General features: G+C 46.3%; 2 protein-coding genes across 2 annotated transcripts in view; both read right to left on the reverse strand.

Moving 5' to 3' along the window:
- The window catches only part of LRRK1 (leucine rich repeat kinase 1), a 325,566-nt gene extending 322,830 nt beyond the window's left edge, over positions 1-2,736 (reverse strand). Inside the window, exon 1 of the mRNA XM_089655524.1 lies at positions 2,691-2,736. The gene's annotated coding sequence lies outside the window, so the exon portion shown is untranslated. The remainder of the gene's footprint in view (positions 1-2,690) is intronic.
- Positions 2,737-9,503: 6,767 nt separating this feature from the next.
- The window catches only part of ALDH1A3 (aldehyde dehydrogenase 1 family member A3), an 81,911-nt gene continuing 74,768 nt past the window's right edge, over positions 9,504-16,646 (reverse strand). Inside the window, exons 12-13 of the mRNA XM_089655526.1 lie at positions 16,401-16,475; positions 9,504-14,209 (exon numbers count right to left, since the gene is read on the reverse strand). Of these exons, the coding sequence (XP_089511652.1) occupies positions 14,137-14,209; positions 16,401-16,475 (148 nt within the window). The 3' untranslated portion in view covers positions 9,504-14,136. The remainder of the gene's footprint in view (positions 14,210-16,400; positions 16,476-16,646) is intronic.

Genomic DNA, 16,646 nt, shown 5'->3' on the forward strand with positions numbered 1-16,646 from the left:
GATTACATCAAGAGGCGTAAACTGAAGGTTTTGCCATGGCCTTCACAATCTCCTGACCTCAACATAATTGAAAATCTATGGATAGACCTTAAAAGAGCAGTGCGTGACAGACAGCCCAGAAATCTCAAAGAACTGGAAGACTTTTGTAAGGAAGAATGGGCAAAGATACCTCAAACAAGAATTGAAAGACTCTTGGCTGGCTACAAAAAGCGTTTACAAGCTGTGATACTTGCCAAAGGGGGCAGTACAAGATATTAACTCTGCAGGATGCCAAAACTTTTGCAGACGCCATTTTTTGTTTTCTGTTATTTTGAAAGTGTAAATGATGGAAATAAAATCTAACTTTTGTTGACATATTATAAGAATGTCTAATCTGTAATTTGATGCCTTTTGGAGATTTTTCCATCGTTCCTTGGCTTTTTTATGCACATTAATACAAATTTTTAGCTGGGGTGCCCAAACTTTCGATCCCCACTGTATGTACACACACGCACATATATATATATACACACACACACACAGTTGTGCTCAAAAGTTTCCATTGAAAATATGACTGATCTGTCAAAAAATGCTCTTTTATTGAAGGATGATGATCATATGAAGCCATTTATTATCACATAGTTGTTTGGCTCCTTTTAAATCATAATGATACAAGAAATCACCCAAATGGCCCGGATCAAAAGTCTCCGCCCCCGGATCAAAAGTCTCCGCCCCCTGGAATGTTTGGCCTTGGCTCAGACACACAAGGTGACACACACGGGTTACAATGCCAATTAGAGGTTAATGTCCCACATCTGTGGCTTTTTAAATTGCAATTAGTGTCCGTGTATAAATAGTCAATGGGTTTGTTAGCGCTTACGTGGAAACACTGACTGGGCTAGATACTGAGCCATGGGGATCAGTAAAGAACTGTCAAAAGTCCTGCGTAACAAGGTTATAGAACTTTATAATGATGGAAAAGGATACAAAAAGATGTCCAAAGCCTTGATTATGCCAATCAGTACTGTTAAATCACCTATTAAGTGGAAAGTTCGGGGATCTCTTGATACCAAGCCAAGGTCAGGTAGACCAAGAAAGATTGCAGCCATAACTGCCAGAAGAATTGTTCGGGATACAAAGGGAAACCCACAGATAACCACAGGAGAAATCCAGGCTGCTCTGGAAATAGACAGTGTGGTTGTTTTGAAGGAGCACAATATGACACTTGAACAAAAATGAGCTGCATGGTGGAGGTGCCAGAAGGAAGCCTTTACTGCATCAATGACACAAGAAGGCCCGGTTAGGCGTGTCAAGGTGTTGTCAGGCATATTGTAGCTGGGCTTTTTTGTGTCATTGGTGCAGTAAAAGCTTCTTTCTGGCACCTCGACCAAACAGCACCGACAATCTTGACAAGTCCCTCTGACAACACCGACAACCCTGACAAGTTCCTCTGACAACACAGACAACCCTGACAAATCCCTCTGACAACACGGACAACCCTGACAAGTCCCTCTGACAACACCGACAACCCTGACAAGTCCCTCTGACAACACCGACAACCCTGACAAGTCCCTCTGACAACACCGACAACCCTGACAAGTCCCTCTGACAACACCGACAACCTGACAAGTCCCACCAACATCATTGACAACCCTGACAAGTCCCTCTGACAACACCGACAAGTCCCTCTGACAACACCGACAACCCTGACAAGTCCCTCTGACAACACCAACAACCCTGACAAGCCCCTCTGACAACACCGACAACCCTGACAAGCCCCTCTGACAACACCGACAACCCTGACAAGCCCCTCTGACAACACCGACAACCCTGACAAGTCCCTCTGACAACACCGACAACCCTGACAAGTCCCACCAACATCATTGACAACCCTGACAAGTCCCACCAACATCATTGACAACCCTGACAAGTCCCTCTGACAACACCGACAACCCTGACAAATCACTCTGACAACACCGACAACCCTGACAAGTCCCACCAACATCATTGACAACCCTCACATTGAAAACCCTGCCAAGTCCCGCCAACAACATCATTGACAACCCTGACAAGTCCCATTGACAACACCGACAACCCTGCCAAGTCCCACCAACAACCCTGACAAGTCCCTCTGACAACACCAACAAATCTGACAACTCCCGCCAACATCACTGACAACCCTGACAAGTCCCTCTGACAACCTTAGGGCCCTGGAAATCTCCCTCAGAACTAGCTGTACACCCTGCATAGGGCCGCATACATTGCTGTTACTGTGTATTGGAGGGATTCACTGAGGCTGGAGCAGCTGTGCATGGCAGCCAATCAGCATCTAGCTTCATCTTGCCGAATTATGCTTTGATAATGAAAGCCAGAAGCTGACTGGTTCCTCCATGTACGACTGCTGCAATCTAAGAAAATTCTCCTCAATATGAAAAGAGAATAATAATGATGTATACAGCTGTACATGATGACCAATCAGCTTCTAGCTTTCATTTTTAGTTTGTCACTGAGCCAGCTGACGCTGGAAGCTGATTGGTCGCCATGCAGGCAGCCGCTCACACCAGCGTGAGGTAAATCCCGGCCCAGGACTCGTCCCGGCACATTATTCCTCCTCCTTCCCCGGGTGATGTGTCCTCCGAGACACACTTCTGTCCCCCGCTTGGCGCCATATAGAATGTGCAGTGACCCGTCCTGTCACCCGCTCCACTTACCGTCCGCCTGGCGGGTGTCTGTTCTCATCCCCCCCCATTGTCCGTCCACTTCCTCAATCCTGGAGAGGAGGAGCGGGGCGGGCACTTCCTCACAGGGCGGCGAGAAACCATTATAATAATAAACATGGAGCCCGGACCGGGCACAGCCGGGTCACCCCACCTCACCCGACGCCCGCACGGACTCATGGCAATCCCCCCACCTTCCCAGCGCGGGAACTTTCCTCACAGAGTACAGAGCAGTCTGAGGGGTGACTTGTGTGTCCCGTATATGGGGTGACCCCGGTAGTGACCTCTGTGTCCCGTATGTGGGGTGACCCCGCTCGTGACTTGCGTGTCCCGTATGTGGGGTGACCCCGCTCGTGACTTGCGTGTCCCGCATGTGGGGTGACCCCGGTTGTGACTTGTGTGTCCCGTATGTGGGGTGACCTCTGTGTCCCGTATGTGGGGTGACCCCGCTCGTGACTTGCGTGTCCCGTATGTGGGGTGACCCCGCTCGTGACTTGCGTGTCCCGCATGTGGGGTGACCCCGGTTGTGACTTGCGTGTCCAGTATGTGGGGTGACCCCGGTCTTGTCTTGCGTGTCCCGTATGTGGGGTGACCCCGGTGGTGACTTGCGTGTCCCGTATGTGGGGTGACCCCGGTTGTGACTTGCGTGTCCCGTATGTGGGGTGACCCCGGTTGTGACTTGCGTGTCCAGTATGTGGGGTGACCCCGGTCTTGTCTTGCGTGTCCCGTATGTGGGGTGACCCCGGTCGTGAGTTGTGTGCCTGTATATGGGGTGACCCCGGTCATGACTTGTGTGTCTCGTATATGGGGTGACCCCGGTCGTGACTTGTATGTACTATGCGTGGAAGCTCGGAGTACCCCCCCAAATTCAAAAATGAGAAAATAAGTTTTGTTTTTAGTTCCACTTTAACCATGTGACCTCCGGAAGGTTCTACCCCCTCATGACCAGACCATTGTTTGCCATTCAGCACTGCGCTTCTTTAATTGGCAATTATGCAGTCATGCAACACTGTAACCAAGTTACATTGATATAATTATTTTTCACACAAATAGAGCTTTCTCTGGTGGTATGTGATCACCGCTGGGGGGGGGGGGATTTTATTTTTTATTTTATTATATATTATACAAAATTTTGAAAACAATATATATATTTCCTGTTGAGAAACATATCGGATTTATAAAAAAAATCTAATTTCTTCAGAAATTGAGGCCAATTGTATCCTATGTCCATATACATATATATGTTAACCTCTTCACGCCGGCCGAACGCAACTGTGCGGCCTCCCGGTATCTGGGCCTGGACGCCGAGCGGCCGCACATTTTCTTTCTATTAAAAAAGGACATATGTGCAGAGAGCGCGCGCCCTGCACGCTCCCAGCACACGTGTCCGCTACTCACGGAAAGGTCCCCATCTCCTCTTTCGATCGGGACCTTTCCTGATCATGTCACGGCGGTCACATGACCCTAAAGCCCGCCCCTCCTCCCGGTTTCTGAAACTCCTAAAGGGCCGGGAGGCGCAGGCGTGAAGGGGTTAATGTATATAGACGTGATTTTACGCGCCCCTGCCACCCTGTAGCAGTATATTGGCGGTCAGGATGTGGTTAATGAAAACAAACCAAACAAATAGGGGGAATCTCCCTAACGGAGGCACAGACAGCAATACAAACCTGACAGGGGGGTCTAATCCCTCTCCATTCTATCCAAAACTGAAAAAAAAAAGTTTTGCCTGTAGTTCTACTTTATATAGGCCAGGGGTAGGCAACCTGAGAGCCGCAGGACTACAAGTTCCATCATGCCTCTGCAAGTCATAGCTGTAACTGTCAGTTTTGTAATCTTTGCAAAGCCTCATGGGAAATGTAGTTCCACAACAGCTAGAGAGCCGCAGGTTGCCTACCCCTGATATACACAAAGGCAGTGCCTTTTTTTAAAACCTAACCCTGCTTTAAACTTCTGCACAACTTTATCCCTGACCTGTCTGGTGTATTCCTTGGCCTTCATGCTGCCAATCTGTTGCAGGTCCCTTCCCTGTCACCATTTTTCTCTTGGTGTCAGGAAAACCCAACAGAAGTGACTCATGCTGATAGAGGAATGAAGCAGCAGACAGAAATGACATTTGGTGCTCTGGATTGAAGCAAGTACACACTATAGAGGGATGTGCTTTGTTCATATTTCATGTCTGAGGTTTACAACCACTTTAAAGTGTTAGTACACCTTTACAGAGAAAAAAAAATACCAGATGAACTGACAATGTACACTTCCACCCTTGTGGTCCCCGCTGTACTTACCTGTACTTCCGGTGATCTGGAGCTATCGGTGCCCATGCAGCCGGTCCGTCTGTCCGGGGATTTGAAATCCCACTCTTCTCTGTTTAGTTCTCCTGGGATGGACCAGATCGATTCTGATTGGTCGGCGCCTGCACAGTGAATCTCTCTGGCCTGTCCCGGAAGCTCTGCACAGAGAAGAGGGAGGAATTCAAATCCCTGGATAGCTGGACCAGCCGCTTGGGCACTGACCCCTCATCATTCCCAGAGGTAAGTATAGTGGGGACGATGGGGAGGGGGGGTGTCCGGGGTTAGTTCTTCTTTACATTTTTTCTGTAAAGGTGAACTAAGGCCGGCCATACATGGGTCGAAAATCGACCGATTTTGCAACCAAAAATCAGACCTAAGAATCATCGGCCAATTTTCGCTCTGTTAGTGGGGGCAATGGCTGATTTTCGTGGTTCCTCCCCTTTTCGGTGAACGACATGTTGGAAAATTCGTGAAAAACGACCGATTTTCGACTCAATGATGGTCAAATCGTACGTTCGTTTTTCCAAAAAGAATATGCGCATGAGCCGTGACCTGGAAGGAACAGAAGTTTTGCCTCTTATATGGGGTGAACTTTATGACTCGGTCAGCCGATTTTCTAAATCAATGATGGCGCCATCGGATTACCGAGCGAACGTTTCCGATTTTCCGATGAAAAATCGCTCGGGATTCAAACCATGTATGGCCTGCATAACACTGTAATTCAGCTATGCAGTATTGATTAGTAAAGTAAAACAGACATATACTCACAAACATCAGGATTCACAAGCAGGGCTGTGGATAAGGGGGTACCACCAGTCCACCTGTACAGGGCCCAGGCCAGCAGGGGGCCCCAGGCAGCTGGGTGAATCGGATGTGGGCAGGGAGGGTGATTGGCATGGCGGAGCGGGGGAGGGGGGCAATTACTGGAACCAATCCCCTGTATGGCTCTCTCTGCAGCATATGCAAGCTAAATTTGTCTCCTCTCCCACCTGCTGGTTTTCAGCTGCAGCAGAGAGAGCCATACAGGGGATTGGTTCCAGTATTTGCCCCCCCCCCCCCCGCGCCCACTATGCCAATCACCCTCCCTGTGCACATCTGATTCACTCAGCTGCCTGGGCCCCAATAGAGCCAACTTCCCTCCTCTCCTTCCCACCGGCACAATAGGATCCTTCAGGATGGAGAGTGGGGGAAGTCCGATAATTATGTCACATTAACCAGTCCCTTCCTTTCCTGAATGAACACAATGAGTGATCGGTACCCATCACTCACTGTGTTCATTCATTACTGAAGCAAAGTAAACTTTTTTTTTTTTGTATTCCCACCTTAGCATCACTCCAAACTGTGCCAGACCATAACCATAGGCAGGGCTGCTGATAGAAACCACGGGGCCCCAGGCAGCCAAACCACGGGGCCTCATACAACCAACCTGAAAGGGTTGGCTGTATGGGGCCCCGTGATTTCTAACAGCAGCCCTGTTCACAAGCATATCATAATCAACAGAGTCCCGGGTGACCTAGGGCACTGAGCATGTCCCAAACACAAGAAGACACTTGAAAATGGCTGACGTGTTTTCGGGGCGGTGGGGGGGATCCCCTATTCCTCAAAGCCAATCCCTCGAAACACATCTGCCATTTTCGAGTGTCTTTTGTGATTGGGTCTTGCTCAGTACCCTAACCCCTGGTTCACAAACGTGGGCCGCGTTTTGCACGGGCACGAGAGCCCATTCATTTGAATGGACTCCCGTGACAGTCCCCGCACTTCTTTGGAAAACGCAGCCCACACGGGAACCTCGGTTCCCAGTACGGTTGCGTTTTCCAGTGCGGGCGGCGTGCCATTGGAATCAATGGCACCCACCCGCGGGTCCGCATTTCTCTGCGCGGGTGGTGCGGCTGCACGGATTTTCGTGCGGATCCGCAGCGGCACCATCCGCACAGATGTGAACCTAGGGTAAGTCACTGGGGACTCCTGGTGTTTGTGAGTATCGGTCTGTTTTACTTCATCAATAAAAGGTGATAATGGACAAGGCTTGTGCACCCCCTTTTTTTTTTTTTCTTGTTTTCTGGTGTCTCTTCTGGGCATCCCTAGCCCTAAGGGAGCTGCACAGTTGCCCCATTGGACTTGTTGAAGATCCTCGGTCTACTAATGCCAGAACTGGTGTGTTGAGCCCAGGAGGTTTTTCTTTTTGTATGCAGTATTGATCATCTTTGCAACAAATATCATAAAATATGTATAAATGTAGTAACAGTGAAGTGGCGAGCGGGCGACCAGATATGATTATTGCACCACATCCCTTAAAGTTGCAAATATTCAATAGAGAAGATGGGAGTTTCAGTTGGCATGAACACGAATACAAAACATATTAAAAAGTTATATAATTTTTATTTTGTATTTTTTTTAAAAAAACACAAAAAGGAAAAAAAAAAAAAAAAGAAATATAAAAACAATTTCAGTACTAAAAGTAAAACTGAGATTCAAACTTGGTTATGTAATTGTAGTTACTCCCTACATGTTTCGCCCTCACGGGCTTCTTCAGGGGAGGTTTTTTTGAAGAAAATTCTACCGCCGAGGCAGTCTAGAGATGTATCAAAGAAAAATTATACAATTCGCAAACAACTTTACTATATCCAATTCAGAGTATATTAATCAAATATATATTTATATGGGACTCAATGGCACACCCTGGATGTGGAAGCTCACGGATCTAGGGGAAAATGACCTAAAAAAGATCTTAATTGGCCTACACGTCCAAAACAGTTTTTAACCACCTCCTGTCCAGCCGTTGTATATAAACGGTCGGACGGTGGCAGTGCAGAGTCGGATGGCCTCCCCGCCCCCTGCTTGTGCGCGCTTCCTGGGAGCGCGCAGCACCGCGATCCAGTGGCCGCTGTGTCCTCCGGACACAGTGGAACACCGATCGTCAGACGGGACCTCTGTGAGGTCCTGATCATGTGATCACTGATTGGCCAATCAGTGATCACATGCAGAGTAGTAAGCAAGATGTCACTTCTGACATCACTGCTTACTACCTGTGAAATCTGTGAATGATCACAGAGGTCACATGGTACAAGGCTATTCACAACACCCTTGTACCATGTGACAAGCTGTGACCAATCACAGCTCACACAGTAGTTCTTAGTGGCTGCAAGAATGCAGCCAGAGAGAAGAGGAGATTATTGCTTTTACAGCCTTTATGGGTGTAAAAGCAATCTGTAAAAAAAAAAAAAAAAAATCTTCATCACCCCCCACAAGTAGTACAGTGTCGCCATGGTGACACTGTACTGCTAGGGTGACAGTATGTTAAAAACAAAAACATAAATATTAATATAAAAAAATAAAATAAAAATGTAAAAACATTTTGTTTTTAAATAATAATTGTTGGTTATAAACTAATTTGGGTTATATTTTTTTTACTACAAAGATAGATGAATACATTGTGGCCAAGATTTATGAAGAAAGATTATTTATTTGCAAAATTTTATAAGAAAAACACTTTTTTCTCCAAATTTTTGGTCTTTTTCAATCTGTGTAAAAAAAATAAAAAATAATCACCCCCCACAAGTAGTACAGAGTCACTATGGTGACACTGTACTGCTAAGGTGATGGTATGTTAAAAAAAAAAAAAAAAACTAAAAAATAATATAAAAAAAATACAATACAAATGTAAAAAAAATTTTGAAAAATTATAATTTTTGGTTATAAACTAATTTGGGTTATTTTTTTTTTTTTTTTTACTAAAAAGATAACGGAATACATTTTGGCCAAGATTCATAATGAAATATTATTTATTTGCAAAATTTTATAAGAAAAACACTTTTTTTCAAAATTTTTGGACATTTTCATTTACATAGCAAAAAAAAAAATAAGAATCCCAGTGGTGAATAAATACCACCAAAATAAAGCTTTATCTGTCTCAAAAAAATGCAAAAAAATTCATATGGGTACAGTGTTGCATGACCGCGCAATTGTCATTCAAAGTGTGATAGCGCTGAAAGCTGAAAATTGGCCTGGACAGGAAGGGGGTGAAAGTGTCCGGACTGGAAGGGGGTGAAAGTGTCCGGACTGGAAGGGGGTGAAAGTGTCCGGACTGGAAGGGGGGGAAAGTGTCCGGACTGGAAGGGGGTGAAAGTGTCCAGACTGGAAGGGGGTAAAAGTGTCCGGACTGGAAGGGGGTGAAAGTGTCCGGACTGGAAGGGGGTGAAAGTGTCCAGACTGGAAGGGGGTAAAAGTGTCCGGACAGGAAGGGGGTAAAAGTGTCCGGACTGGAAGGGGGGGAAAGTGTCCGGACTGGAAGGGGGTAAAAGTGTCCGGACAGGAAGGGGGTAAAAGTGTCCGGACTGGAAGGGGGTGAAAGTGTCCGGACTGGAAGGGGGGAATGTGTCCGGACTGGAAGTGGTTAATATGTTTAGTATTCATGTTCCTGCACCCTGGAAGTCCCATCTTCTCTATTGAATATGTATAAATGTAAGTTAGGTGTAGAAGAATTAAATGGTAGGGAAGCGAATAAAAGCCAGCGAAGTACAGTATATATATATCCTTTATTTTGCACTAAGAAAATACAAAAAAAAAAATATTGTTTGATTAACTGCATCTATTTCATAAATATACATATATATATCATCTTTAAATTTTACTGGTCCATAAAAAAGTGTCATACAGTTTATCTTATCACAACATAAAATATTCCGTACCCAGAATTTACATATTAGTAGTAACATTTATGTATATATATAATAATATCAGAGGTGGAACATATACAAGTTTGAAAAAAAAATTTCTCAAGTCTTCTAGCGCCATGTGGTTTGGCGTAGTACGTTTTTCTTGCACTACTTTTTTCACGGACTGGTGTGTTTTGAAGTCTATTCAAGTGAATGGGCTGTCTAAACGCATCGCGTGGGAACACGCGTTCCAATATTAATCAGCCCTAAATGTTTATATACCGTGAACAAGAGTACCTGATTGTTTCATATCTTATGCTTTAATCCCCTGCACAGCAGCATTCAGACTGGGAGAGAGAAAATGACTTCGCTGTCAGCTAGGAATGCTCAACTACATTACACTGTGTTGTCCATCTAACATTGGAAGCCTCTTTACAGGAGGAGAGAGCAGAGTGTTCCAGGTGCTCCTTTATTCTTCAGTCTCAGGCAGAGGCCGGTTCAGGGTATTCTGTTCAACTGCAGTATAGTCTGTAGAAAAATCTTATGGCGGTCATACACATTTTGATAAATGATCAATTTTTTTATCCTATTGGTCTCTCCAGATAGGAATCGTCAATTTATAGTTGGCAACCCATTCTATCAATGTGCCACACACACAGGGAAGTGGATTTTGATTGCTAGTTGGAAGATACAACCATACGTTATTAAGTGTATCTGTACGTATACCATGCAATCTCCTGATCCTATTTATTGAAATACAATCGTATTCATAAACAAAGCATCTCCGTAATGCCGATCAATGCAACCCTTCCTGGCCGATCAACCCAGTTTGACTGAAGTCTGGTCTGAATCAATTGGAAGGGAAGTCGTGTCTATCTGATCCTTTGCTGATTCCATCATTTTGATCGTCGGGTAATAAAATCGATGTATGGCCACTTTTACGTAGCACAGGACCTGGCTGGTCTGACTGGCAGGAGGGTATCTGGATCACAAGATTGGTTGGACAGAATTATCAATATTTTGGCTGGTTAGAAAAAAGTTCTGCATGAAATGATGTAAATCCTGTCATTTTTTTTACATCTCTAGCTGACACATCTTAATTTGGGTGGACGAAGAAATCAACAAACTCATTTATAACAAGGTGGTGCAGAAGGTAACATAAAGCAGCAGATCGGACTTCAGCTGACTATGGTAGGATACGTAAAGTAGTGGTCCCCAACCCACCCAGCACCAGGGACCGGCCATACAGAAGACAACCCCTTCGTGGACTAAAGGGGAGCATGTCACCTTGGGACCATGGCAGGTTGGTTGGGTGGGTGCAGCCTGTCACCTTTGGGGTGGGGGGGTTGGTTGGTGGAGTGGGTGCAGCCTATCACCTTGGGGGTGGGGGGTTGGTTGGGGAAGTGGGTGCAGCCTTTCACCTTGAGGGTGGGGGGGTTGGTTGGGGGAGTGGGTGCAGCTTTACCTTGGGGGTGGGGTTGGTTGGGGGAGTGGGTGTATCCTGTCACCTTGGGGGGGTTCGTTGGGTGGGTGCAGCCTGTCACCTTGGGGAGGAAAGGTGCAGCCTGTCAGCTGAAGTCAATGGTGTATGGGGTGCAGGTTGTGCTGGTTTGCTTGCCTGGAGCCCCTTCCCCCAGACCACACACCCTCTTTCCTCCCTTTTTCTGACATCTTTTTTCCTCCAGTGCAAACACCAGCAATAAGGCCACCATCCTAATACAAAGGCTGGGCTGGGCTGGGCCTGGTCTGAGGGTAGAACAGACTGCCTTGTCTAAAGGGGTTCTTGTCCCTGGAGTTAGCACCCTCTGGTGGGAGAGTAGCAGTGCAGGTTGCGCTGGCTTGTTTCCCCCCCTTCCTTTTCCCTCCAGTGCAAACACCAGCAAGAAGGCCACCATCCTAATACAGAGGCTGGGCTGGGCCTGTGTCTGAGGGTAGAACAGACTGCCTTGTCTAAAGGGGTTCTTGTTCCTAGATCTAGCACCCTCTGGTGGTGGGAGGGTGGCAGTGCAGGTTGTGCTGGCTTGCTTGCCCCCCCCCCCCTTCTTTTTTCCTCCAGTGCAAACACCAGCAAGAAGGCTGCCATCCTGCTACAGAGGCTGGGCTGGGCCTGTGTCTGAAGGTAGAACAGACTGCCTTGTCTAAAGGGGTTCTTGTCCCTGGAGCTAGCACCCTCTGGTGATGGGAGGGTGGCAGTGCAGGTTGTACTGGGGTTGCCCCCCCCCTTCTTTTTCCCTCCAGTGCAAACACCAGTAAGAAGACCGCCATCCTAATACAGAGGCTGGGCTGGGCCTGTGTCTGAGGGTAGAACAGACTGCCTTGTCTAAAGGGGTTCATGTCCCTGGAGCTAGCACCGTCTAGTGGTGGGAGGGTGGCAGTGCAGGTTGTGCTGGGTTGCCCTCCCATCACGTGGCCTGGCCTTCAACACGGATCGGCATTAGTCTGTGGCCTGGGGGATGGGCACCTCTGAAGTAAAGGATGAATTATAATTGGCTGTTACATACACCATAAGTTGGCCATTCGTGGAGCAAATTTTAGACGGTTCTTGATGAACTGGCTGAAAATTTAGCCGTGGGTGACCTTGTTGGCACATTCATGCCTGATATCCTTCAATCCGAAAATCGAAGGAGCTGGGTAGTAAATTATCAGTTGAATAGTGACTGCAGTCAGCCAGATGCAGCCATTGTTTGGGTATTCCATGGGTGAAAATACAATAGCTGGCAGGGGAGATGTCTCCATCCATGCTTGTTAGTATGCACAGGGGAATCATTAGGGGCTGAACAAGAGGAATCTCCCAGTGTATGGCCCGCCTAATTCTGTTGAAATACGCTTATCTGACAAAAATGGCACACATTTCAAGAAGTGAATATTGTGCATATAATGCAAGAAAAAGGGGAACCAGTAAAGAAGAGTGTGAAATCCTCAGGTATTGGGGAAGTTCATAAAATATTGTGGGTTAAAAATGTTGTAAAACATGGTGACGTTCTCTAAGAGGTCCGCTATAGAGATCAGAAGATGCAAAATATAAACATCAATACATTTCATACGATAAACTGACAACTGAGCAGACACTTTGGGGTGTCATCCATTAACTGTTCATCCACTGAGACTGCATGTAAGTTCATTCTATGTGAACTCGACAAAATCGAATATTCGTAGGCTATATTCTCTGAGGAAGAAGCTCAGATTCGAAACGTGTTACTGCCCATTTAGGTCATTACGCTCCAACATTGACATCACGTCCACCCCGGCGCCAATTGCTTTCCAGGCTGGTTTTCCCACGACGGGCGGCTGCTTCAGGAGATCCACTCCAACTAGCAGTCTGACGCTTGGACTCTCCCCGTCCTCCAACGGATTCAATGGATCTCTTTGGACCAGGGGCGGACTGACAATTTGGAAACTTGGGTGCTGCCCAAGGGCCCGGGGTCAGTAGGGGGCCCCATGAGATGCCCCTGGTACCTTTTTCATAGGCTTTTTTGAGTTTGGGCAAGGACACAGGGGCCCCATGATCCCCTATTGCCTGGGGGTCCCATGAGTTGTCAGTCTGCCCCTGCTTTGGACCGCATCACGGGTAACATGCCTATATTGTTTACTTCTAGTGAGTTGCCATTTGTCTTTTATGCAATAAATAGCTACTAATAATGCTGCACTTAGTTTGGCGCCCTTCTCTTCTCTTTCCTATATTCTCTGCAATTCGAATGGGCGAGTACAGAAGACAAGGCCTTATGGCCACTAAGGCAGGGGTGTATTTACCACAAGGCAAACAAGGCATTTGCCTAGGGCGGCATTTTTCATGGGGGGGCAGCACTGCCCCTTGCAAGAAGGGATGGAAGAAGCGACACACGCGGAATAGGGACCTGGTGGGTTTCCGAGAGATGCTGCGGGTTTCATGACGGTGTATGCACAGCCCGACTCTTGTTCCCGGGAATGTCCGGAACTGTGAAGGTGAGTGTCTCTCTCTCACACCAGGGGGATGGTGGCTGGTGTAGGGGGGGCAGTGGTAGTGGAAGGCTCGGGTGGAGGGCAGGGGTGTTCTTGGTCAATGTCAGGCTCCTTCTGTGGGGGGCGCCAATTTTTGTGTTGCCTAGGGCAGGACAAAACCTAAATACACCACTGCACTAAGATGGATCTGACTATCATAGAAAATACGTATGCTCCTCAGTGCCATTTTGGGGCCATAACACCGTACTTTCCACATTCACACATTCGAATGGCAGCGGATATATCCCGAGAACAATCCATTTTGCCGTATTCTCCCAGAACGGATTTAAATGTAGATTTGGTGGATGAACAGCTATGCAATTTTTATAACTACACCCATCTAAGTGCAGTAATGAAGAGCAGAATCTCAAAGTTGGTGATGAGCGATCTGCAATAGTTCATAGTTCAATAGACAAAAAAAAAAAAAAAGGAAGAATCCCTCAGTATTAATGAGTCCCTTCTGGTCCTGGATGATGCTGAAGTGAAATTGCACACACCAGTCTCTTCCTTTTATCCTCAATGCTGCTTCTGTGATAGTTTAATGGTGACTGTCTTCACTTCTGTGTATTCCGCCAAAGCGTATTCACCGCTGCAAAGAGAACGGCCGTTACTGAGAGCGCCGTATGTCAGAATTATATACATTGCCAATGCTTCACTGACATATAATAATGTATTGACCCTGGAATCTAACTGCGCAAATTATCCTCCCAGCCAGCCTGCTTCATTGCCGCCATTTTAACCCCCCTGGCGGTATTCCCGAGTGTAGCTCGGGGTAAAGTTTCAGTACCAAAAGCGGTAACCCCGAGCTACACTCTGGCTTACCATGCGGCGTTGCTCAGGGATTCCCTGCAGTGCTTACCTTGTCCTTCGCTCCCGCGATGTCCCTCCTGCAGCGTCCTCGGCCATCTCCTCCGGCCGATGCCGGCATCCGGCTTCCGTGTTCCGGTCCCTGTGACGTCGGGACATACGGGGGCCGGAACCGGCGGCAAATTTAAAAAATTTTTTGTAAACAAATATTACGTAGAAAAACATTGCTGTTTCAAAGCATTTCACATACATTTTGTCCCGAGTGCTTTGTCCTGCGCCCTGCCTGCATTTTGACTATTCTTTCTGCCCGGAAAAGTCCATGGCATCCAAAAAGCGTCCTTTTAGGTCAGACGCGGTTTTAGACCGGCTAGAGAACAGCGATAGTAAATTAGAACCACTTGCAGAATTGAGTGATAATGATTGGTGGGGGAAATTCGTCATCAGACACTGAAAACGATTTTGCGACTTTGCTCAGCGATGTGCAAACTTGGCGCTATATTTCAAATTTTAGTGTTTTTGGTTTGATTATATTATTGAATTACATTTATTATTATGTTATTATTTTTTATGATTAATTATTAAATTATAATTTATGATTTCGTGTTTCAAGTTTTATCATACCCGGGATGTTTACTAGACTCTTGTTCAGACAGATTTCAGTGAGTTATTCCTAAAAATGACAGGCCAACAATAAAAAAAGTACATATTTCCATGCAAAATAATGGTACCACTTTCAGCACCAAAAATCTGAAATAATCATACCACTAGGGAGGTTAAAAAAAATAATTCTTCCAGGTACTTGGGAGCCGGCAGAGACCGACCTCTCATCTGTGCGATTCCCTTGGCTTGGTAACGCACTGCCTCCTGGGATAGCTGCAACATAACAATCCCAGGAGGCAGTGGGGCCTAGCAGCACAAAAATTAACCCAAAACTAAAAACTAAAATTTTGTAAACAAATACATTTGAATGATGTTATGATCAACACTTTGTTATTTTCTAGAATGTTTGTGCTGTATTCTACTGTTTCCCCCCCTGAAGAAGATTCATCAGTAGATGCACTCTAAGAGACCTAGACCCACAAATAACATCTGGAGGGGCAGAGCCCACCCCAGCACCCCCCTAGATCCGGACATGCTTTGGAGTGCAACTCTGATACAACTTTGGATGGGTGCGACTTGGATGTGACTTGTCCCTTTGCAAAGTCGTACCCACTGTTGCATGTTCAGGTATGACTTTCAGGGTGAGCATGGCCTCAAGTTGCATGAAAGTCAGACCAAAGTAGTGCATGAACTACTTTCAGCCCGGGTTCACACTGAAGCGGTGTGCAATTCACAGCGTTTTCTGTGCGAATTCCGCACCGCATCAGAAACGCACCCCGTTCATGTGAACAGCTGCAGGTGTGTATGTTAAGTTAACAACACCCTGAAAGCGGTCTGCAAAACGCGGTGCGATGTGCAGAATCTGATCGCATAGGTGTGAATACCCATGCAATCCGATTCCAGTGCGAAAAGGGTCCTGCACCTTTTTGTTGCGGTGCGATTAGAGCCATACATAATCTACAGCTCCGATTGCACCGCACACAAATCGCATGTGATTGGCACAGGAATGCGGTGCGGTTCCTGTGCGAATCACATGCGATATACAGCACATATGTGAACCCAGGATTAAGTCGCTGCGACTTCAAGTTGCACATATATGACTGGTTATCATTGGAAAACATGGGGTGTGACTTGTCATGCGACTTCAATGTCCAAAGTAGCATGACAAGTCCCACAAGTGTGAATGGGGTGTAAATAGCTCTACATTTTTTTTAAATAAATACAGCACTAGGTGTGTTCTGTAAACCAACGCACGATGTAGTAATGATTCAAAGTCAATAGGGAGCCCCAATAGAAAATAAAAAAAAGTTGGTATTGAATATTTTTTTTATGAACCCAGTAAACGTTATTACCATCCCATAAGATAGACTTACAGTTCTCTGCCATTTCCTGACATTTTGAATCCTCCAAAGGGCGTCTGCGCATGGAGAGCGTTGTAGCAGTTTATCCTACAAAAGAGCAGAGTGATTAGGAGAGACATTTACCAAAAACATCTATCGTACCGTATACGCTACATACAGTGGGGATCGAAAGTTTGGGCACCCCAGCTAGAAATTTGTATTAATGTGCATAAAGAAGCCAAGGAAAGATGGAAAAATCTCCAAAAGGCATCAAATTAC

The sequence above is a fragment of the Staurois parvus genome, unplaced genomic scaffold (assembly GCF_062004578.1).
Source record: "Staurois parvus isolate SC_StPar_1 unplaced genomic scaffold, SC_StPar_1.0 ptg000845l, whole genome shotgun sequence".
Lineage (NCBI taxonomy): Eukaryota > Metazoa > Chordata > Amphibia > Anura > Ranidae > Staurois > Staurois parvus.